At 45.0% G+C, this 21728-nt stretch overlaps 1 protein-coding gene across 7 annotated transcripts in view; it reads right to left on the bottom strand.

The window, feature by feature from the left end:
• Window positions 1-1744: 1744 nt before the first annotated feature.
• zte38 (zebrafish testis-expressed 38) overlaps window positions 1745-21728 on the bottom strand; it is a 144859-nt gene continuing 124875 nt past the window's right edge. For all 7 annotated transcript variants that reach the window (XM_070886082.1, XM_070886083.1, XM_070886079.1 and 4 more), the window contains 3 exons: window positions 18625-18696; window positions 11682-11798; window positions 1745-2001 (listed from right to left, as the gene is read on the bottom strand). In XM_070886082.1, the coding sequence (XP_070742183.1) occupies window positions 1942-2001; window positions 11682-11798; window positions 18625-18696 (249 nt within the window). In that variant the 3' untranslated portion in view covers window positions 1745-1941. The remainder of the gene's footprint in view (window positions 2002-11681; window positions 11799-18624; window positions 18697-21728) is intronic.

Genomic DNA, 21728 nt, shown 5'->3' with positions numbered 1-21728 from the left:
TAAGGGAAACCTCATTGAGGTGTACATAATTTTGAGGGGCCTGGATACAGTGGATAGCAAGGGCCTATTTCCCTTGGTGGCGGGGTCAATTACGAGGGGGCATAGGTTTAAGGTGGTTGGTGCAAGGTTTAGAAGGGATTTGAGGGGAAGCTTCTTCACGCAGAGGGTTGTGTGAGTCTGGAACTCACTGCCTGGAAAGGTGGTAGAGGCAGGAACCCTCACCGCATTTAAAAGGTGCTTGGATGGGCACTTGAAGTGTCGTAACCTGCAGGGTTACGGACCTAGAGCTGGTAAGTGGGATTAGACTGGATAACCTCTTGTTAGCAGGTGCAGATATGATGATAAGTACTTCAGGGAATCTAATATGGCCAGAGTGATCTCCTGGAGTTGTTTCGATCGCCTAGATGGGTCAAAAGGAATTTTCCCAGTTTTTTCCCCCCCAATTGGCCTGGGTTTTTATGTTTTTTTGCCTCTCCCAGGAGATCGTATGGCTCCATGTGGGGTGGAGTGTAAAATGTTGCGATGCATGGGGTGTTGCGGTTGTGTGGGGTCGGACTGGATGCTCTTTACCTGTCTGCCATTGTATATTGTTCATAGGTTTATATGTAACCTTCAGGGCTGCTGACCGAGGGCCGTGTGGCTCTTTGTCAGCCGACGCGGACATGATGGGCCAAAATGGCCTCCTTCTGCGCTGTAAATTTCTATGTTTCTATGTTGCTGGGGACCGTCCTTAATGGTCGCTGGCTGTGGCCTTCAATTTGGCCGGATACTGGGCTGGAAATGGAATAAAAAATGATAATGCGATCCTGCCGTTAAATTCAGCGGGACCTCCACTTTCCCAGGATTCGCCCCTGCAAACACGCTTTCCCGACTCCCTCTCTATAAATATCAAGGCCAGGTAGTTTGCTCTATTTCTCTTACCTCTTGGTCCTGTCAGCTGGGCAATGAATAACCAAAATCCAGGTGTTGAGCAACATCTGTATATAAGAATGTATGATATTTGATGTTAAGAGAATAGAGGTGCAACAATTACTTTATTGCAATTTGTTGTGTCTGTATAAGTATGTGTACAAAAGGTACAGGTATAGTGAAATATGTGGTGCATTTTGTGGCCAGATAGTGACTTTTCTAATCTTGAAATCTTCTGCTACATGTATTGAAGTGAGTTTATTCCCCCACACCTTAATCTATGATCTAGAAGTAATAAATGAATGTGAATTAATCTGAGGTATATAAGTGCTATATGATAAGATGTCATATAATGGATGATGATATAATCAAATAGGTCAGGCTTTAGTTACAAACAAAATAAAATACCTGATATTCTTGAATTTTGACAACTGTTCATTCATATCACAGCTGTGTCCAGCATTGCATCTGATTAAGTCATGAATTGGAAACATTTTGATAAGCACAAAGGTGAGCATATAATAGAAGCTTGTGATTTGGAAAATGTGAGGAATGGCAAAATAATATACAATCCTGAGACCCATCTTTTACAGCACATAAAAATGTTCACATCATAAAATCACACTTATCCTGAATGTTTATGTTATTCTTTTTTAAATATGATTTGATGTACTAAATTTCTATTTTAATTATTCAGTAAATGCCTTACTTCAGACTCAGGTTGACTCCCATTTAATTTCATATAGCTATTCTAATTCCCAAATACTCAAAGTGTTTATCACAGGAAAAATTTAAAAAGCTTGAGAAACATGTGACAAAGCTCATATGACCACAATGTTTTATTTCACCATAGATTTACACAAATACATTTCTAACCAAGGTAGTAACAACAATGACTAATGTTATTTGAAATTATGGGTAACAATGTATTGAGTGGGCAAGCAATTCAATATATAAAAAATCTAACTAAATTAACAGTTAAATAATACTGCCATGAGTAATATGCTGTGCCCAATATTATCAGAATATGCTTCAATTTTTTCTCCTTCTCTTTGTAATCTTCTCTTGAAGCACTGCAGAATCACATGGCGCCTGTCAAGAAATGGAGAAAACACGGGAACTGTAGCTAAAGGTTTTTCCTTGTAGTATTACAATATGCAGTGGAAAAGTATATTTTTTCAGTTAAACCCTTTCTTCCTTTCAAATAACACTAACATTCACACATTTTCTGTCAGAACACGGACCATTAATAAATGTTTGTGGCAAAAGATATCAGACCCAAATTTATTTATAGCCATTAAAATTGTATTCTAGAGGGGTGGATGCAGAAATTGAGTTACACTGAGACCCTGTCCCCTTTTCCATGTCAAAATTTCCTGTGGATTTAGGACTGGGTGTATTATAATGCAAATGAGGGAATTATGTCACATCATATATTTTCCTCCATTTGCCACTGAGCAATGCTGTTCGCATATAGATACCAACGATATAGGAAAGATGGGATGAGGTCCTACAAGCTGAGTTTAGGGAGCTAGGAGTTAAATTAAAAAGTAGGACCTTAAAGATAGTAATCTCAGGATTGCTACCAATGCCACGTGCTAGTGAGAGTAGGAATGGCAAGATAGCTAAGATGAATACGTGGCTTGAGGAGTGGTGCAGGAGGGAGGGATTCAAATTCCTGGGACATTGGAACTGGTTCTGGGGGAGGTGGGACCAGTACAACCCACAAGGTCTGCACCCGGGCAGGACCAGAACCAATGTCCTAGGGGGAGTGTTTGCTAGTGCTGTTGGGGAGGGGTTAAACTAATATGGCAGGGGGATGGGAACCTATGCAGGGAGACAGAAGGAAGTAAAATGGGGGCAGACACAAAAGATAGAAAGAAGAAAAGTAAAAGTGGAGGGCAGAGAAACCCAAGGCAAAAAGCAAAAAGGGCCACATTACAGCAAAATTCTAAAGGGACAAAGGGACATTGTGTTAATGAACAAAATGTTGAATCATTGTGGGTGGAGATTAGAGATAGTAAGAGGAAAAAGTCACTGGTGGCGTAGTTTATAGGCCCCCAAATAATAACTTCACGGTGGGGCGGACAATAATCAAGGGAATAATGGAGGCATGTGAAAAAGGAACAGCAGTAATCATGGGGGATTTTAACCTACATATCGAGTGGTCAAATCAAATCGCACGGGGTAACCTTGAGGAGGAATTCATAGAATGCATACGGGATTGTTTCTTAGAACAGTATGTTACAGAACCTACAAGGCAGCAAGTTATCTTAGATCTGGTCCTGTGTAATGAGACAGTAATAATAAACGATCTCCTAGTAAAAGATCCTCTCGGAATGAGTGATCACAGTATGGTTGAATTTGTAATAATGATTGAGGGTGAGGAAGTAATGTCTCAAACAAGCGTACTATGCTTAAACAAAGGGGACGACAGTGAGATGAGGGCAGAGTTGGCTAATGTAGACTGGGAACACAGACTAAACGGTGGCACAATTGAGGAACAGTGGAGGACTTTTAAGGAGCTCTTTCACAGTGCTCAACAAAAATGTATTCCAGTGAAAAAGAAGGGTGGTAAGAGAAGGTATAACCAGCCGTGGATAACCAAGAAAATAAAGGAGAGTATCAGATTAAAAAACAATGCGTATAAGGTGGCCAAGGTTAGTGGGAAACTAGAAGATTGGGAAAATTTTAAACATCAGCAAAGAATGACTAAGAAAGCAATAAAGAAAGGAAAGATAGATTACAAAAGTAAACTTGCGCAAAATATAAAAACAGATAGTAAAAGCTTTGACTGATATATAAAACGGAAGAGAGTGACTAAAGTAAATGTTGGTCCCTTAGAAGATGAGAAGGGGGATTTAATAATGAGAAATGTGGAAATGGCTGAGACCTTAAACAATTATTTTGCTTCGGTCTTCACAGTGGAAGACACAAAAACCATGCCAAAAATTGCTGGTAACGGGAATGTGGGAAGGGAGGACCTTGAGACAATCACTATCACTAGGGAGGTAGTGCTGGACAGGCTAATGGATCTCAAGGTAGACAAGTCTCCTGGTCCTGATGAAAAGCATCCCAGGGTATTAAAAGAGATGGCGGAAGTTATAGCAGATGCATCGTTATAATCTACCAAAATTCTCTGGACTCTGGGGAAGTACCATCGGATTGGAAAGCAGCTAATGTAACGCCTCTGTTTAAAAAAAGGGGGCAGACAAAAGGCAGGTAACTATAGGCTGGTTAGTTTAACATCTGTAGTGGGAAAAATGCTTGAAGCTATCATTCAGGAAGAAATAGCAGGACATCTAGATAGGAATAGTGCAATCAAGCAGACGCAACATGGATTCATGAAGGGGAAATCATGTTTAACTAATTTACTGGAATTCTTTGAGGATATAACGAGCATGGTGGATAGAGGTGTACCGATGGATGTGGTGTATTTAGATTGCCAAAAGAAATTCGATAAGGTGCCACACAAAAGGTTACTGTAGAAGATAAAAGTACGTGGAGTCAGAGGAAATGTATTAGCATGGATCGAGAATTGGCTAGCAAACAGAAAGCAGAGAGTCGGGATAAATGGGTCCTTTTCGGGTTGGAAATCGGTGGTTAGTGGTGTGCCACAGGGATCGGTGCTGGGACCACAACTGTTTACAATATATATAGATGACCTGGAAGAGGGGACAGATTGTAGTGTAACAACATTTGCAGATGACACAAAGATTAGTGGGAAAGCGGGTTGTGTAGAGGACACAGAGAGGCTGCAAAGAGATTTGGATAGGTTAAGCGAATGGGCTAAGGTTTGGCAGATGGAATACAATGTCGGAAAATGTGACGTCATCCACCTTAGAAAAAAAACAGTAAAATGGAATATTATTTGAATGGGGAGAAATTATGCTGAGGTGCAGAGGGACCTGGGGGTCCTTGTGCATGAATCCCAAAAAGTTAGTTTGCAGGTGCAGCAGGTAATCAGGAAGGCAAATGGAATGTTGGCCTTCAATGCGAGAGGGATGGAGTACAAAAGCAGAGAGGTCCTGCTGAAACTGTACAGGGTATTGGTGAGGCAGCACCTGGAGTACTGCATGCAGTTTTGGTCACCTTACTTAAGGATATACTAGCCTTGGAGGGGGTACAGAGACGATTCACTAGGCTGATTCCGGAGATGAGGGGGTTACCTTATGATGATAGATTGAATAGATTGGGTCTTTACTCGTTGGAGTTCAGAAGGATGAGGGGTGATCTTCTAGAAACATTTAAAATAATGAAAGGGAAGACAAGATAGAGGCAGAGAGGTTGTTTCCACTGGTCGGGGAGACTAGAACTAGGGGGCACAGCCTCAAAATACGGGGGAGCCAATTTAAAACAGAGTTGAGAAGGAATTTCTTCTCGCAAAGGTTGTGAATCTGTGGAATTCTCTGCCCAAGGGAGCAGTTGAGGCTAGCTCATTGAATGTATTTAAATCACAGATAGATAGATTTTTAACCAATAAGGGAATTAAGGGTTATGGGGAGCGGGCGGGTAAGTGGAGCTGAGTCCACGGCCAGATCAGCCATGATCTTTTTGAATGGCGGAGCAGGCTCGAGGGGCTAGATGGCCTACTCCTGTTCCGAATTTTTATGTTCTTATGTATTAAAAAGATAAGTCTGAAGGTTCTGTGCCTCAATGCAAGGAGTATTCGTAATAAGGTGGACTAATTAACTGTGCAGCCAGCTATTAACAAATATGATATAACTGGGATTGCGGAGACATGGCTCCAGGGTGACAAAGGCTGGGAACTCAACATCCAGGGGTATTCAACATTCAGGAAGGATAGACAGAAAGGAAAAGGAGGTGGGGTAGCGTTGCTGGTTAAAGAGAAAATTAACGCAAGAGTAAGGAAGGACATTAGCTTGGATGACGTGGAATCTGTATGAGTAGAGCTGCAGAATACCAAAGGGCAGAAAACGCTAATGGGAGTTGTGTACAGACCACCAAACAGTAGTAGTGAGGTTGGGGACAGCATCAAACAAGAAATTAGGGATGCATGCAATAAAGGTACAGCAGTTATCATGGGCGACTTTAAGCTACATATTGATTGGGCTAACCAAACTGGTAGCAATACAGTGGAGGAGGATTTCCTGGAGTGTATTAGGGATTGTTTTCTTGACCATTATTCGAGGAACCAATTAGAGGACTGGCCATCCTAGACTGGGTGATGTGTAATCAGAAAAGACTAATTAGCAATCTTGTTGTGCGAGGCCTCTTGGGGAAGAGTGACCATAATATGGTAGAATTCTTTATTAAGATGGAGAGTGACACAGTTAATTCAGAGACTAGGGTCCTGAACTTAAGGAAAGGTAACTTCGATGGTATGAGACATGAATTGGCTGGAATAGACTGGCGAACAATACTTAAAGGGTTGACGGTGGATAGGCAATGGCAAACATTTAAAGATCACATGGATGAACTTCAACAATTGTACATCCCTGTCTGGAGTAAAAATAAAACAGGGAAGGTGGCTCAACCGTGGCTAACAAGGGAAATTAGAGATAGTGTTAAATCCAAGGAAGAAGCATATAAATTGGCCAGAAAAAGCAGCAAATCTGAGGACTGGGAGAAATTTAGAATTCAGCAGAGGGGGACAAAGGGTTTAATTAGGAGGGGGAAAATAGAGTATGAGAGGAAGCTTGCTGGGAACATAAAAACTGACTGCAAAAGCTTCTATAGATATGTGAAGAGAAAAAGATTAGTGAAGACAAACGTAGGTCCCTTGCCGTCAGAATCAGGTGAATTTAAAAAGGGGAACAAAGAAATGGCAGACCAATTGAACAAATAATTTGGTTCTGTCTTCACGAAGGAAGACACATATAACCTTCCGGAAATACTAGGGGACCGAGAGTCTAGCGAGAAGGAGGAACTGAAGGAAATCCTTATTAGTCAGGAAATTGTGTTAGGGAAATTGATGGGATTGAAGGCCGATAAATCCCCAGGGCCTAATAGTCTGCATCCCAGAGTACTTAAGGAAGTGGCCTAGAAATAGTGGATGCATTGGTGATCATTTTCCAACAGTCTATCGACTCTGGATCAGTTCCTATGGACTGGAGGATAGCTATTGTAACACCACTTTTTAAAAAAGGAGGGAGAGAAAACGGGGAAATATAGACCGGTTAGCCTGGCATCAGTAGTGGGGAAAATGTTGGAATCAATTATTAAAGATGAAATAGCAGCACATTTGGAAAGCAGTGACAGGACCGGTCCAAGTCAGCATGGATTTATGAAAGGGAAATCATGCTTGACAAATCTTCTAGAATTTTTTGAGGATATAACTAGTAGAGTGGACAAGGGAGAACCAGTGGATGTGGTGTATTTGGACTTTCAAAAGGCTTTGGACAAGGTCCCACACAAGAAATTGGTGTGCAAAATTAAAGCACATGGTATTGGGGGTTATGTATTGACGTGGGTAGAGAACTGCAGTATAATGTGAGGTTATCCACTTTGGTGGCAAAAACATGAAGGCAGAATATTATCTGAATGGCGGCAGATTAGGAAAAGTGGGGGTGCAACGAGACCTGGGTGTCATGGTACATCAATCATTGAAAGTTGGCATGCAGGTACAGCAGGCGGTAAAGAAGGCAAATGGCATGTTGGCCTTCATAGCTAGGGGATTTGAGTATAGGAGCAGGGAGGTCTTAATGCAGTTGTACAGGGCCTTGGTGAGGTCTCACCTGGAATATTATGTTCAGTTTTGGTCTCCTAATCTGACGAAGGACGTTCTTGCTATTGAGAGAGTGCAGCAAAGTTTCACCAGACTGATTCCCAGGATGGCAGAACTGACATATGAGGAGAGGCTGGATCGACTGGGCCTGTATTCACTGGAGTTTAGAAGAATGAGAGGGGATCTCAGAAACATATAAAATTCTGACGTGACTGGACAGGTTAGATGAAGGAAGAATATTCCCGATGTTGGGGAAGCCCAGAACCAGGGGTCACAGTCTTAGGATAAGGGGTAAGCCATTTAGGACCGAGATGAGGAGAAACTTCTTCACTCAGAGCGTTGTTAACCTGTGGAATTCTCTACTGCAAAGAGTTGTTGATGCCAGTTCATTAGATACATTCAAGAGGGAGTTAGATATGGCCCTGACGGCTAAAGGGATCAAGAGGTATGGAGAGAAAGCAAGAAAGGAGTACTGAGGTGAATGATCAGCCATGATATTGAATGGTGGTGCAGGCTCGAAGGGCTGAAAGGCCTACTCCTGCACCTATTTTCTATGTTTCAAAGGAGGCCTCTGTGCACCCCTGGCATACAGTGTTGTTAAGGGCTTTGGGAGATTTAAAATTTGAAAAGCCAGTTCCCCTACTAAAGCTTTTCACAAAGTAGTACTGAAATTGGCCTGGTAAAAAAACTGGGACACTTTCTAAAAATGTTTGAAGATCCTCAGGTGGTTATATGTGTGTTTCTAAACCCCAACCTGAGCCAGGTGCCTCAGCTGTGCCATAAATGCTGTTAGAACTATTTAAATGCTGGGAACTCAGGGAACCGGGATGGGTGCAACTAGTGGGTGGGTGGAAGATCCACAGCATCATACCTAACAGCAACGGAGCAGGAAAAGAGTAAATTTGTAATTTTCTTATTAAAGGAACACTGAGAGAATTCTAAGAAAGCAACAACTAAACTGTTTAAATAAGCAATGCAACAATAAGCAATGATTGGGAGTGTAGCTATATATGTAAATTAAGATATGTAATATTGTCCTATCATCTCTACTTTAATTGTTTGCATGCTTCATAGAGCTATAATGTGTGTGTGGAGAATTGTGTTGCATCCTAAATCAGTATATATAGATCTATATCTGACATACATGAATAATCTTGCATCTGTGTAACACTTAAGGGGATACATTTCCTCGCTCTGTTTCCAGTGTAATTACTATGAAGGAATGGCGTGGGGAGTTTTTTTAGCAAGGAAAGCTGGATTCTGGACTCTTTCACTTCACTCTCTAATAGCGTAACTGCATGTCTTAGCTAGATTTTTATTTTACTTATACACTCCTGCACCAACAGCACCCAGAGGGAAGCACGACATGGCACTAAGCCAGAGAACAATGCACAACTTCACTCATTCAGACCTCAAAATCTTCATGGATGGCATCGAAGACAGGACAAATTGGACGAACAGAACCTTGGGTGTGGATGTCATCGAGTCACCCAGAATTATCACTCGTGTCCCTGGAAGGCCGGGGGTGGTGGAGGCGTGGTACTGACAATGACTGCCAATTCCCTCAGCTCCAGGACTCCAGAACAGTACCGCCAGAAGTTCTACATCGGCAACAGCGAAGAAAGGTAATACACTGCACACTTCTCCTTTGCCTTCCTTGCCCACCTTGGACACCAGTACACTTTTCACCCTCTTAAAGCAACACTTGCTCATCTAACTCATCATACTGCATTCTGGTTAAGGAGGGCTTGAACTTGGTATTTTACACTGTAACTACTCAGTTCCCATCATAGCAATTACATACATGCATAATCCTAAAACTTCTTTCTCCACTTTAACAGCAACATATCCCCACATCTCTTACTTCAACTCTCCTATGTCACTTGGCGCACATTCCTCAACTGCTAGCTTTACCCTCACACTTTATGTTTTTGCAGGATAAATTGGCACATAATGCACACCACAGGGAGGGCACTGGAGGAGGTGGGGTTTCCCAATCTTAAATATCTCACTCACTTCAAGGAGAAGGATTTGGAGTTCATGGGGAGGCACTCAGCTTGTTGCTGTGAGAGATGGCGAGGTTGGTGGCACGTTGCCGACTGCAGGTTACTGACGGAGCACTTATACTGTTGCCCTGGCATCGTGTGAAGCATTGTACAGCCACCAGCTTCCACCCCCTTGTCTGTCCCCTTAATCCCAAGGGGATAATGCTCATTCCGTTCATAGCTTCTACATTCCTTTCCTGCAGATCCACCATAACAATGAGTCTACTTTGCTCAACCCTGTGGTGCTGCTCTCAATGATAAGAGTATGCTGAAAAAGAATGCCATACCTGCTCCTGAGAAGACCTGACTCTGGGTAAGGGTGGAGGGCTGTGAATGTCTGCCAGTGGTCTGACTGTGAGCAACAGTCAGGGATAAGTATAAGTATCTGCAGCCAGAATGGCAAACAAAGCTTTAAAAATCATTTCCTACTTGCAAAATCTGTATTCAAAGATTTGCATACTTCTATTTCAGGAACTCCTCACCTCTGCCTTGAATAGCTGATCCTGACAGCTGCTACATCTCATAGAATCATAGAAGTTTACAGCACGGAAGGAGGCCATTTCGGTCCATCGTGTCCATGCCAGCCAACAAGAGGCTATCCAGCCTAATCCCACTTTCCAGCTCTAGGTCCGTAACCCTGCAGGTTACGGCACTTCAAGTGCACATCCAAGTACTTTTTAAATGTGGTGAGGGTTTCTGCCTCTACCACCCTTTCAGGCAGTGAGTTCCAGACCCTGTCATGTATGTACATGCTGTTTGTAGCCACCAGATGGTGTCATTGTTGGAGGCCATTGAGCAGCACGCACATGTTGCTGCTCGGGTATAAAAGGCCAGCCATTTTGTGAGTCACACATTTTGGGACTAAATAAAGCAAAGGCAAGGTCGTACCATGCTTAGCTAAACAGTACTCAGTTTGAACCTTAATTGCATACATAACAGACCCCCACAACCCTCTGCATGAATAAATCTCCCCTCAAATCCCCTCTAAACCTTCTAATTACTTTAAATTTATGACCCTTGGTTGTTGACCCCTTTGCTAAGGGAAATAGGCCCTTGCTATCCACTATATCTAGGCCCCTCATAATTTTATACACCTCAATGAGGTCTCCCCTCAGCCTCCTCTGTTCCAATGAAAACAAATCCAGCCTATCTAATCTGTCCTCATGGCTTAGATTCTCCACTCCCGGCAACATCCTCGAAAATCTCCTCTGTACCCTCTCCAGTGCAATCACGCCCTTCCTGTAATGCGGTGACCAGAACTGCATTAGGCTGTGGCCTAACCAATGTTTTTGCGGTAAACCTGTCCCACCCACCCTTTCCCTCAATGACTATCTGTCTCCACCTGTGACAGGGATTGTGGTTCTTGTATTGGACTGTTCAGCCACCTAAGGACTCATTTTTGGAGTGGAAGCAAGTCTTCCTCGATTCCGAGGGACTGCTTATGATGATGATATGATAACCAATGTTTTATACAGTTCAAGCATAACCTCCCAGCTCTTGTATTCTATACTCGGCTAATAAAGGCAAGCATTCCATATGCCTTCTTAACCACCTTATCTACCTGGCCTGCTACTTTCAGAGATCTGTGGACCATGCACTCCAAGGTCCCTTTGATCCTCTACACTTCTCAGTATCCTGCCATTTAATGTGTATTCCCTTTCCTTGTTCGCCCTCCCCAAATGCATTACGGCACACTTCTCTGGAACTGATGGAACTCAACGTAACTTACCCGAGTGCAGCAGCAGTCCAAATCCAGGAAACTTGGAGCTGCTTTGCCACTGGCTCTGACTTTGACATGTTCAAATTAGGCCATTGGCGACTTGGCAGGTGGATAATGTAGAGCTGCACATGTGCGAGGAATCTCAGGGCAAAGCCACTTAAAGGCAGAAAACTGCTTCCACCATATGCCATTTCTGTACTGTGTGTGCCCAAAAACGGTGAGGAAGTGCATCCCATAAGTGTTTATATGTTTATGTATGTATGTGCTCAAATTTAACCACTAAAACAAAACGGAGCAAGCAGTATAATTCTTCACTCACATGATCAAGTTCAGAGATTGCTTTTTTGACTCGAACAGCTTTTATGACTTGCGTAGTGCTCAACTTTTGAGGTTCCTCATGTACTTTGCCATTATCCTGGGAGTCACTCCTTTGTACCTAACAGTGAAATCCCAGTAATTTAACTACACATACATCAAGGTTTTGGACTGTATGGTAATAACCATAAAAAAATACAACACACACACAAATGTCAAAATATTGCAGAGTTGCATTTTCTGGAGAAAGTCTTCTTTCAATGGTTTTGCTCTGGTCTTAAATAATTTTCTGTTGCTATCACAATTATAATTGAAAAAGCAAACTGTGCTTATCAAATATTGTAACATAATGTAATGTAAAATTTTAATCCTCAACACATAAATCATAATATGAGTAATTGTATGCATTCAAAGATTAATCTTCTGTATGTGTCCCTATTAAAAATATTTTTTCATTCTTTTAGATTGTCACAGGTCAATCAAACACTGATGCTTGGTAAAGCGAATAAGAACATGACATATTTCCACCTTTCTATCAATCTCATTCGTGAAATTATTTTGATCACTAAGAATTTATGACAATACCTGTACATCGGCTCACCTGCCCTTCAATTTGCCTCCTTGTTGGGAAGCAACTGGCCTTCACTGCTGCATAAACAACTCAGATGCCTACTGAGAAATCACAGGTGCGTTTCTCCCACATGCACAGAGACAACGTGAAAAAATGAAATTGACCCGATTTCATTAGTTCCGCTTTTCTGATCTTAATCCATTTTCTACACACTATCATTGTGAAGTCACATGCTACTGCTTTCATCATCCTTCACCATTTGTCAATTTGAGTAGCCAAAGGTAATCTGCAGTCAACCTTCACCATTCGGATGGGATTAGCAGTAGCAATATCACCTTCAACTGTTATGCCTCTACCTCCTTCTAGGGTAGCATAAGGATGATCTGCAATAACAGTTCATTTGATACCCACAGACATAACAAACAAGTGATTAATACTGCATATCTTTGAGCAGGCAAGCTCTTGCAACTCCTTTCATGCTGAATAGTAATAGAAGCAAGCCACAGCTACCCAATTTCAACGCACCACTGCATTTCCCAAAGTACAAAGAGTTATTGGTGGCATTCACATGGTCATCTGAACGACAGGTTCGTAGTCCTGAAGCAAGTTGACAAGCAACACTTTGTGGCATGCTTGGCATCTAACTGTTATGTGGTATTAATGGACAGCCTTATGTTGGCAGCTTCCTTGATATTTTCTTCTACATTTATTCCCAATTATTTCAAGAAAGGACACAGCATTTGTCCTACAAGGGCACAAGCTGCCAACATGTGGGTGACTTCCTCAAAAAATTCAATTGGATTAGTCAGACATGACCTACCCTTCTCAAATCCATGCTGACTCTCTTTGATCAGTTGATACTTGTCCAAGCGCTTAGACACTCTGAACTTGATATTAATCTGAAGGTGACTTCCGTGTGAAGGGGTGCAATTGCGTGGGGAAAAGGGGAAGTCAACTGAGTGGGTCAGAATCTGTGATCTCATCTCAATTAAACTAATTTTGACTTCCAGGTTTCGCATCTCCAAACTGCACAGCGGGCGTGTTACACACCTACATGATGTATTTAAAGGGACAATCCACAAATGGAAATGGTGGACATAGAGTAAGGACAGCACCAAGATTTAGTGAAGTCTTGCTGGAATTACTGCTGGGTGAAGTCAGGAGGAGGAGGAGGGACATACCTTTCCCCAGCAATGGAAGAAAGAAACCTGCTGCTGTCACTGTGCATCGGGACCCCTGCGCACGTTTTCAGGGGCTATCGAATTTAGCCAATCACATATCTAATATGTTTGCTCAGCTCCTGACAAGGTAGATGATGGGAGAGATGCCTTCCAGAAATAAAGCATCCCAGATTCCGGGGGCGGGGGGGGGGAAAGAACACAAACATTAAACTCATTGGGGGAGAAAATGGGTGCATTTGCACCTCCCATGGGCGCACTAACGGGAAGAAATGTGTTTGTGAGCAGGCGCGGTGCTGTTACGACTCCCGTTAAATTTGGCGGGAGTTTAGCAGTGGCGCTACGGCGTTGTGCCCCGATCTCCTGCGTCAGGAGATTGTGAAGTCATCGTCGTGCGCATCGCCCGATTAGTGCGCCGGCTCCTAAATTGGGATTCGCCCCCTGAAGCAGCACGGCTCGTGCGGAACCTCCACTTCCCAGTGGTCCAGGTAGGTGGCTCCTTCCGGGGGTGGTAACCCGAATTTATTGAGCAAGGTGGGACTTCCACCCCTAGCGGGGTGATAATGAATTTCTAGGCCATTGTGTAACAAAAACGCCTTTTGTTAGTTGAACCGAGAACAGCTTCAGAAAGGTACCTATGGATTAATTGGTGATGCTACCCTCTCTGCTCTTCAGACTGGAGCACAATGCTTGGAAGGAATGGAGCCAAAATTGCCCCTTCCCTTAAGGCCTGTTACCACTGGAAATCGGCGGCCACGCTGCGGTGTAGAATGGTCGGCGGCTTTTCGTAGAATGGCCGCCGCTCGCCAAATTGTCCTGCTGCAGTTTCCCGGCGGTGAGCATCACCACACCGTTTCCCCCCACTTCCGCTGCACTGCTGGCCAGCACTCCTAAGTGCGTCATCAGAGCGCGCACTGCCGAGGTCCCGGACCGGAAGCCACATTCCGCTATAAAAATCTTCTGACCGCTCAACGGTGCCAAGAGTAGGTTTTTTTGGGTGGTGCGTAGTTCCTGAAGCACACCGCCAGCATTCCTTAAAGACGTGTTGGTTTTTGTTGGATTTGTGTCTGCGACTTTTTTCCCATCTTTGAGAACCAGTGCAAGATTACAGTGCACTGTTTGAGAGTACCAGAGGCGCCTCCACCTGCAGAACAGGGAGTCGACATCAAGGAGATGGGATTGGGGAGGAGTTGGAAATGGGGGTAGAGACCAATGCCTCCTGCACATTGTGCATGCCACCGAGGCACGCAGGAGAAGGCGGCGTGGGTCCAACGGCAGCAGAGGCAGCGGGCAAGGACCACAATAATCATGGCGACCCAGCATGGAGAAGGCCAGGGAGATGGCAACAGAGAGGAGGTCAGAGAGTTGCCACAGGAAGTCCCTCAGGAAAGGAATCCCCTAATGAGGAGAGTGAGGTACGTGGACCCCCCGCACCAGATACTGGGCCAGCAGGCCAGTAGGCAGCCTGCAGCGGAGGCAGATACTGGGCAGCAGCAGCCTGCAGAGGCGGAGGAGGCAGCAGACCAGCAGGCAGAAGCCAATGAGGCACAACAGAAAGCAAGACAGCTGCACAGACGTGGGGGTGGAAGGCCATAGCGACAAAGGGTCTTCCGCCACCAATTCTCATACAGGGACCTGAATGATGATCAGTACCTGCGCAGACTATGATTCACAAGGACGTAGTGATGGAGCTCTGCAATCTCCTGCAGTCACAAACACGGGTGAGGACAGCCCTGAGCGTGGCATCCAAGGTTACAATCGTCCTGAACTTTTATGCCACTGGGTCCTTCTAAGCTGCCACTGCGGACATCTCCAACATCTCGCAGTTTGCAGCCCATACATCAATACGGGAGGTCACAGATGCTCTCTAAAGGAGGAGGGCCGATTACATCTCCTTCCCTATGAGCAGGGACAAGCAGTTGGTGCGGCAGACTGGATTCCTGCACATTGCGGGCTTCCCCAGGGTCCAGGGGGTCATTGATTGCACCCATGTCGGTCTGTGGGCACCCCAACACACTCCCGAGCAATTCCAAAAGCGCAAGAGATTCCACTCCCTCAATGTTCAACTGGTTTGCGACCACAACCGCAAAATTATGCAAGTGGATGCCCGGTTTCCTAGCAGCAGCCATGATTCATTCATACTGCAGCAGTGTGGTGTGCTAGGCCTCTTCACTGGACTGAATCAAGATTACGGCTGGCTCCTCGGTGACAAGGGCTATGCACTGAGCACTTGGCTCATGACTCGTCTTCGCAAGCCTGGAACTGCTGCGCAGCACGCCTATAATGACAGTCTCTCGGCCACCAGGGCCATCATCGAGCACACAATTGGGATTCTCAAGCAGAGGTTCCTTTGCCTGGACCGTTCAGCGGGTGTGCTGCAGTACTCGCATGAGCATGTCTCCATATTCGTAGTGGTGTGCTGCATGCTCCACAACCTGGGCATCATGAGGGCATAGCAATTGGATGATGAGGCAGCAGTGCCACCTGTGGAGGAGGAAGAGGAGGTGCATGAGGAGGAGGAGGCACAGGAGGAGGAGCAGGCCACAGGAGGCAGCGTTGCCATCGTGACCCTGTAAGGGAAACACGAAGCAGTCTCAAAGCTGTGCGTTTCACATAACTGAATGCCCAGTTGAGCCTGCATCTGGCCATGTCCATGGGCCAACCTATGAGCCCTCTCACATATCATTCCCGCACAGTTAAATGAGAGACCTATTCAGAAATTTATAAAACAAAATAAAGATTTATTACACCCCAAACAATGGGTGGCTAAAACATCAATATAATCAATGATCACCCTTGTGCAACCCATTATTACCCCTCATATGCAGACCTATACTTACACTATGTCGCAGTGTCTCCCCTGTGGTTGCCTCATGGCTTTGGGAAGGCTGCTATGTGTCTGTAAAGGAAGCTACAGATGTCCTTCTCGGACAACCTCGACCAGCTGTGGCCCTGGAAGGGCCAGCTGCAGATTGGGCCGCATCCTCCTGTGCACTGGAAGTGGCTGGGGCGATTACATGGTTGGCAGCAATTGCGGAGTGACGGGTCTCGGCTCAGGGCTGCTGTGAACCGGAGAGCACACATCAGTATCCTGGCCCGAGGAGCTAGTGCCACTTCCCCGGGGCAGCATCCCACCTGCCCCACCAAGCTGCTGGAGCACAGGTCGACGGGGTGAGACCCCACTGTTAGGCCCCCAGTGGACCGTGGTGGATCCAGCCGCGATAGCAGCAGTCAGATCTCGCGTAGCATCCGGCTGAGACTGCAAGAGAGCAAGCACACTCTGGAAGCCATCAGAGACGACAGCAGTAAGATGCTCTGTGGCCTGTTGCCCAGAGTGCATGAGAGCATTCTGAGCTTCCAGGGCAGCGGCCATCCTGTTCAAAGAAGCACAGTGTCGCTCGTTCCTTGCGCCTGTGCTGCAATGGCAGCTGTCACCTCGGACAAGAGACGCATCATTGTAGCTGGTTCCGCACGCTCACTCTGGGAGTCCACCATCGTCTGCACACTTGCAATGATGGGCTCCATGGTGTGCGCAGAGCTGTCCACAATGCGGAAGGCGGACTCCTCCACATTCCTGACCACTTGCGACAGCCTCTTGAGCATCCCTTGCATTGCCGCCGAGCTTAAAATGCATGGTCTCCACCCTTTGTTCATAAGCCCCAACATCGATGGGCTCATCTGAGTCATCCTCAGCAGGACTCGGCTACACACTTGCCCCCCAGAGAGATGGCACCCGAGGTTCCCTTAGTCCTTCACCATGCTGCAGCCCACTAGGCCCTGGTGCTTCACCCAGTGCAGACCCCTCTCCTAAATCTAAGATACCCGAATGCATACTCCCAGTATCTGAGCTGGCGCGAGTGACGCGCTGGTGCTGGCAAAGCTCTCCCCGACTCTCTCATCGGATGTGCTGCCAAGATAATCCAGGACGTCAAGTGTGCCCTCCTGACTCTGGCTGCCAGTCGCGTCAAGTGTCCGTCTAGCTCATCCTGACACTTGGGGTCTCATCTGCAATCATAAATGGGACTTATCCAAGCTGCCCCCAGCGCCATCGGAGCAACCAGCAGCCACATGGCTCACACTCGGGGTCTCATCTGAATCATAAAAGGGACAAGGGGTGCCGTGAGGGTGAGGTACTACTTTGCACCATGCAGCAAGCAGCTTGCACACAAGCATAAGCAATAGCCAGGTAGCCCATTGCACTGTCAGGGAGAGATGGTATTGTACAAAGGCCTTCACTTATCCATGTTCCTCCCAGCACCATCAGAGCGACCTGCAGCCACAGGGATTCCAACATGCGAGCCCTCTAGCCTCTCCTCCACATTTTCCGACTCGCCCCCACCAGTGCTTTTGTTGTTAGGCATGGGTGCACACCATCTTGGCCTGCAAAGCAAAGAAGGGTTGGTCAGTCAGTTTCCTGAGGCCTTGGCAATTAGTGCAAGTGTGGGTCCATTACATGCAGCTGTGAATCTCACATGCAAGGGAGACTCCATTGTGAGTGTGCACACATACATGCCATAATCAAAAGCTACTTCAGTTACTACGTAGTGTTGGTGAGAAAGAAGTTAAGGTGAAGGAGAGCCTTGCAGATGTAATGTGAGGAGTTAGGGGAACATGTACTCACTTTCATCAGTTGAATAAGGTCGGTGAGCTTTCTCCGGCATTGGGTGGGAAGGTCCCCAAAACCTCTGCCGCAATCTCCCGCCAGGCATTTAGGAAGATGTTCCTAATTGGTCTCCCACCAGAATCAGGGAAGAGTAGCTGCTTTCTTCCCTCCACAGCTTGCATCAGACTTCCCAGCTCAGCGTCGCTGAAGCGGGTGGCCCTCCTCAAAGGTTCCTCTGCAGCCATCTCCTCTGAAGCAACTCAGACCAAAGTCAAGACACAGCTGTAAAACCTGCCTTTTAAGAAGACCAGGGAGCATCTGCATCATTAGGATCAATTGGATAGGAGCGGAATGTTGCGATCCAAATGCCACTCCAATGAAACCAGCCCATTACCCCAGTCATTACCACTCTGCTCTGTTTAATTGCTGAAAAAGCGGAATTTTGCTCTTAACACCGCCCCATCCATATCGGCGGTAAAGGATGCTAAAATATGGTAGGTGCGCCCTGTTTCCGGGGAGGACAATTTCGGCCCCTATGAGTGTTAAGGATGGAAGAGGGGAAAATAGTTCAAATGTGATATTGCAGACTACTGACCAGCACTTTTCTACGTGTTGTCCTTTTGCCTGACACATCCAGCTCTGCTGCCTTTGCTACCAACTGCTTTATCTAAAAGAAAAGAGTATCTATAAGACAAATGCAAAGTTGATATTACAGTACACAATGGCTCGTATTTTGCTCTCAGCCATTTATCTCACATACAGTTGCCCAGAGGCTTTTTGCAGGATTGTCAGCAGAGATTTCTACGAATCCGCAGTCTGATCCAGTGCGCCTCCCTCTACAAGGGATCTGTGGTGTCTGTAAGCAGAGCAAGCAACAGCGAGGTTCTTCAACAATGTTCCCTCTAATTTTTTTTTGTACTGAGTGGGCCATGAACTGCTTTCAGCGCGACTTTTTCGTCAATGGGCAGTTTACAACAACAACTTTTGTAACAACAGCAGCTACTTAAAAGCATATATACAGTCCATCATCAGCATAGGCAGGCTCTCAAAATCGAGGAAGACTTGCTTCCACTCTAAAAGTGAGTTCTCAGGTGGCTGTACAGTCCAATGTGGGAATTACAGTCTCTGTAGCAGGTGGGGCAGACAGTGGTTGAAGGAAAGGGTGGGTGCTGCACGCTCCTTCTGCCGTCTGCGCTTGGTTTCTGCATGCGCTCGGCGACGAGACTCCCAGATGCTCTTTCTCCACTTTGGGCGATCTTGGGCCAGGACAGTTATGCCATATTGCCACCCCACTGTCTCAAATCATGAGACAATCAGACTAGGTTCTCGATACAGGTTTTCCATACCTTTTGAATTCTATTCCTCTAGAAAGGAATCTCAGTGCTTTATTTACACTTTTATGACTTTTTTTAACCTGCGTTGCTACTTTTAATAATTTTTGAAGCTATACCCCGAGATCCCTTTGCACCTCTGCCCCATTTAGATTCTTATCTTCCAAAGAGTAGGTAGCCGACTTATTCTCCCTACCAAAATGCATCACCTCACGCTTATCTCCATTGAAATTAATTTGTCATTTACATGTCCATTCTGCAAGTATCTATGGTAGAATTAATTAAAAGCTTGTAGTTCATCATGTCGAAATTCTGCTTAAAAAACTTGTCAGAAATGACTGGGATATAAAAGAACTGCATAATAGCATATTAACACTTCACAAACATCACTCAGTTACATGGTTATGCATCAAAAAACAATCCAAAAACCAAAGGTGAGCTGAAAGAGGCACATCTATTTGGGCAATTTATATTAATTTTAAAGTTTTCAATGTATTAACGCATCCCTCATGTCACTACAGCAATGGCTGCACCAGCAGCAAGAGCAGCGGCTTTCCTAGGGCGCTGATGTGCTGTACGTCCATATGAACTTTTCACAGTAACAAGTAACTAGAATATTAATCACAATGCAACCAGACAACCAACAAATATAAAATGCTGTAGTTCTTTAGTTCACAGTATTAAAAAGAATTAAACAAAAGTGGATTATCATATTTTCAACTTCAATCACTTCCATTAATAAACATGGTCTTCTGGAACCAGTACACCCACCATGTAACATGTCAGAAATGCAGCACTTATTCACAAGTGCAGAAAAACACATACAGAATTTGCTTCACCAAACTAAAAACAAAAAGCAGAAAAAGCTATGATTTAACAGAAATAAACATTTACCTTTCTTCCTGGACAGGAAAACCAATCTGACTGTCTTGGAAATGTTTAGTAGTCTGGTGACGTAAAGATGGTAATTTATGAATTTTACTTATAGGGCCCGACTTTGGTGCTTACTGATGGTCCACCGAGTTCCTGGTGGTATCACGGCGGTCTGTTATTTTTCACCGTTGGCAGACCGCCGAGACGTAAGGCCTCAACTTTGGTCGTCTTCTTTTCGACGGTCTGCCAACGTTGTGCGAGCGTTGCACAGCGGGTGGTCTCGCAGAATGGAGTCGAGCCAGAGAAAGGCTCTCCTCGATCGACGGTATAGCGGTGCATACGCAAATTTTTTCCCCTCCAAATTTGTATTTCACCGCGATTTCGGGGGTCAAGGATCACCTGCGCATGCGCAGAGAGTGGCAGTGAGGAGAGACAGTGAAAAGGAGCAGTGAGGCCTTCGAAGGCTGCTGCTTCTCTCTGGTGTTCCTGATTTTTCACGATTTCTCCCAATTTTTAAATAAACAAAATAACCCCCAGAAATCCCTTTTTCATTCCAAAAAGCTTTAAAATTGACTTTTTTCATGTGAATACAACTGCAGTGCTCTGCTCCAATGCCCCTGCTTATCTCCAAATGCTGCTGCTTCTCCCGATGTCCAAATGAACACACCGCGCACTACCGCCCACTTTACTAAGCATAAGCATAAGTTAGATGAAGTCCTTACTACTCGGGGGATCAAGGGTTATGGCGAGAAAGCAGGAAGGGGGTACTGAAGTTTCATGTTCAGCCATGAACTCATTGAATGGCGGTGCAGGCTAGAAGGGCTGAATGGCCTGCTCCTGCACCTATTTTCTATGTTTCTATAAAAGCCCATTTTCCAGAACAGTATGCTTCAGGGCAATGAGTGACCAATGTTGGAGTTTTTGGCAGTATATCAGGTCTTCAGTGTCGGCGGACAGTGCGCATACCGCTCGGCGGTATGTCAGTCACCAAAGTTGCGCTGGGCGGTATGCCGATGGTATGCATCTGTTTTTCCATGAAACTTCCAATTCTCGGCGATTTGTGGGTGTTCTGCGGGCGGTAATGGACGGTACATCCACCAAAGTCGGGCCCCTAATGTTTTTCTCTCAAACATTCTCCATAATATTAATCCCTGCTCTAACACGAAAAGTGTTAAATTATTTTAGGTACTTCACAAATAAATAGCGGGAAACAAACTTCATTGTGCTCTCAATGTTTAATCTCCTATTTCAAATATTTATACCAAATCAAAATTGTACATTATCAGTTTAATCAAAGTATTTTCTGTGTCCTTCTCAATAAACAAATACTGGTTTCTTCTAAAGTAGCTTCCTGCAATTTATATACATCTTTAAATATCTCTTGTTTCCATTAACACTCCACTATACGTTTAAGAGGAATTCTATATTTACATTATTCCTGGGACTTGTTCGGAGAATAGAACGACAGACAAATTTAAATTGTTTGTGTTTTTCT

This window comes from Pristiophorus japonicus, chromosome 8 (assembly GCF_044704955.1).
Source record: "Pristiophorus japonicus isolate sPriJap1 chromosome 8, sPriJap1.hap1, whole genome shotgun sequence".
Taxonomy (NCBI): domain Eukaryota; kingdom Metazoa; phylum Chordata; class Chondrichthyes; family Pristiophoridae; genus Pristiophorus; species Pristiophorus japonicus.
The sequence above is the reverse complement of the archived record's forward strand: the minus strand, read 5'-3'. Positions and strand labels throughout refer to the sequence as shown.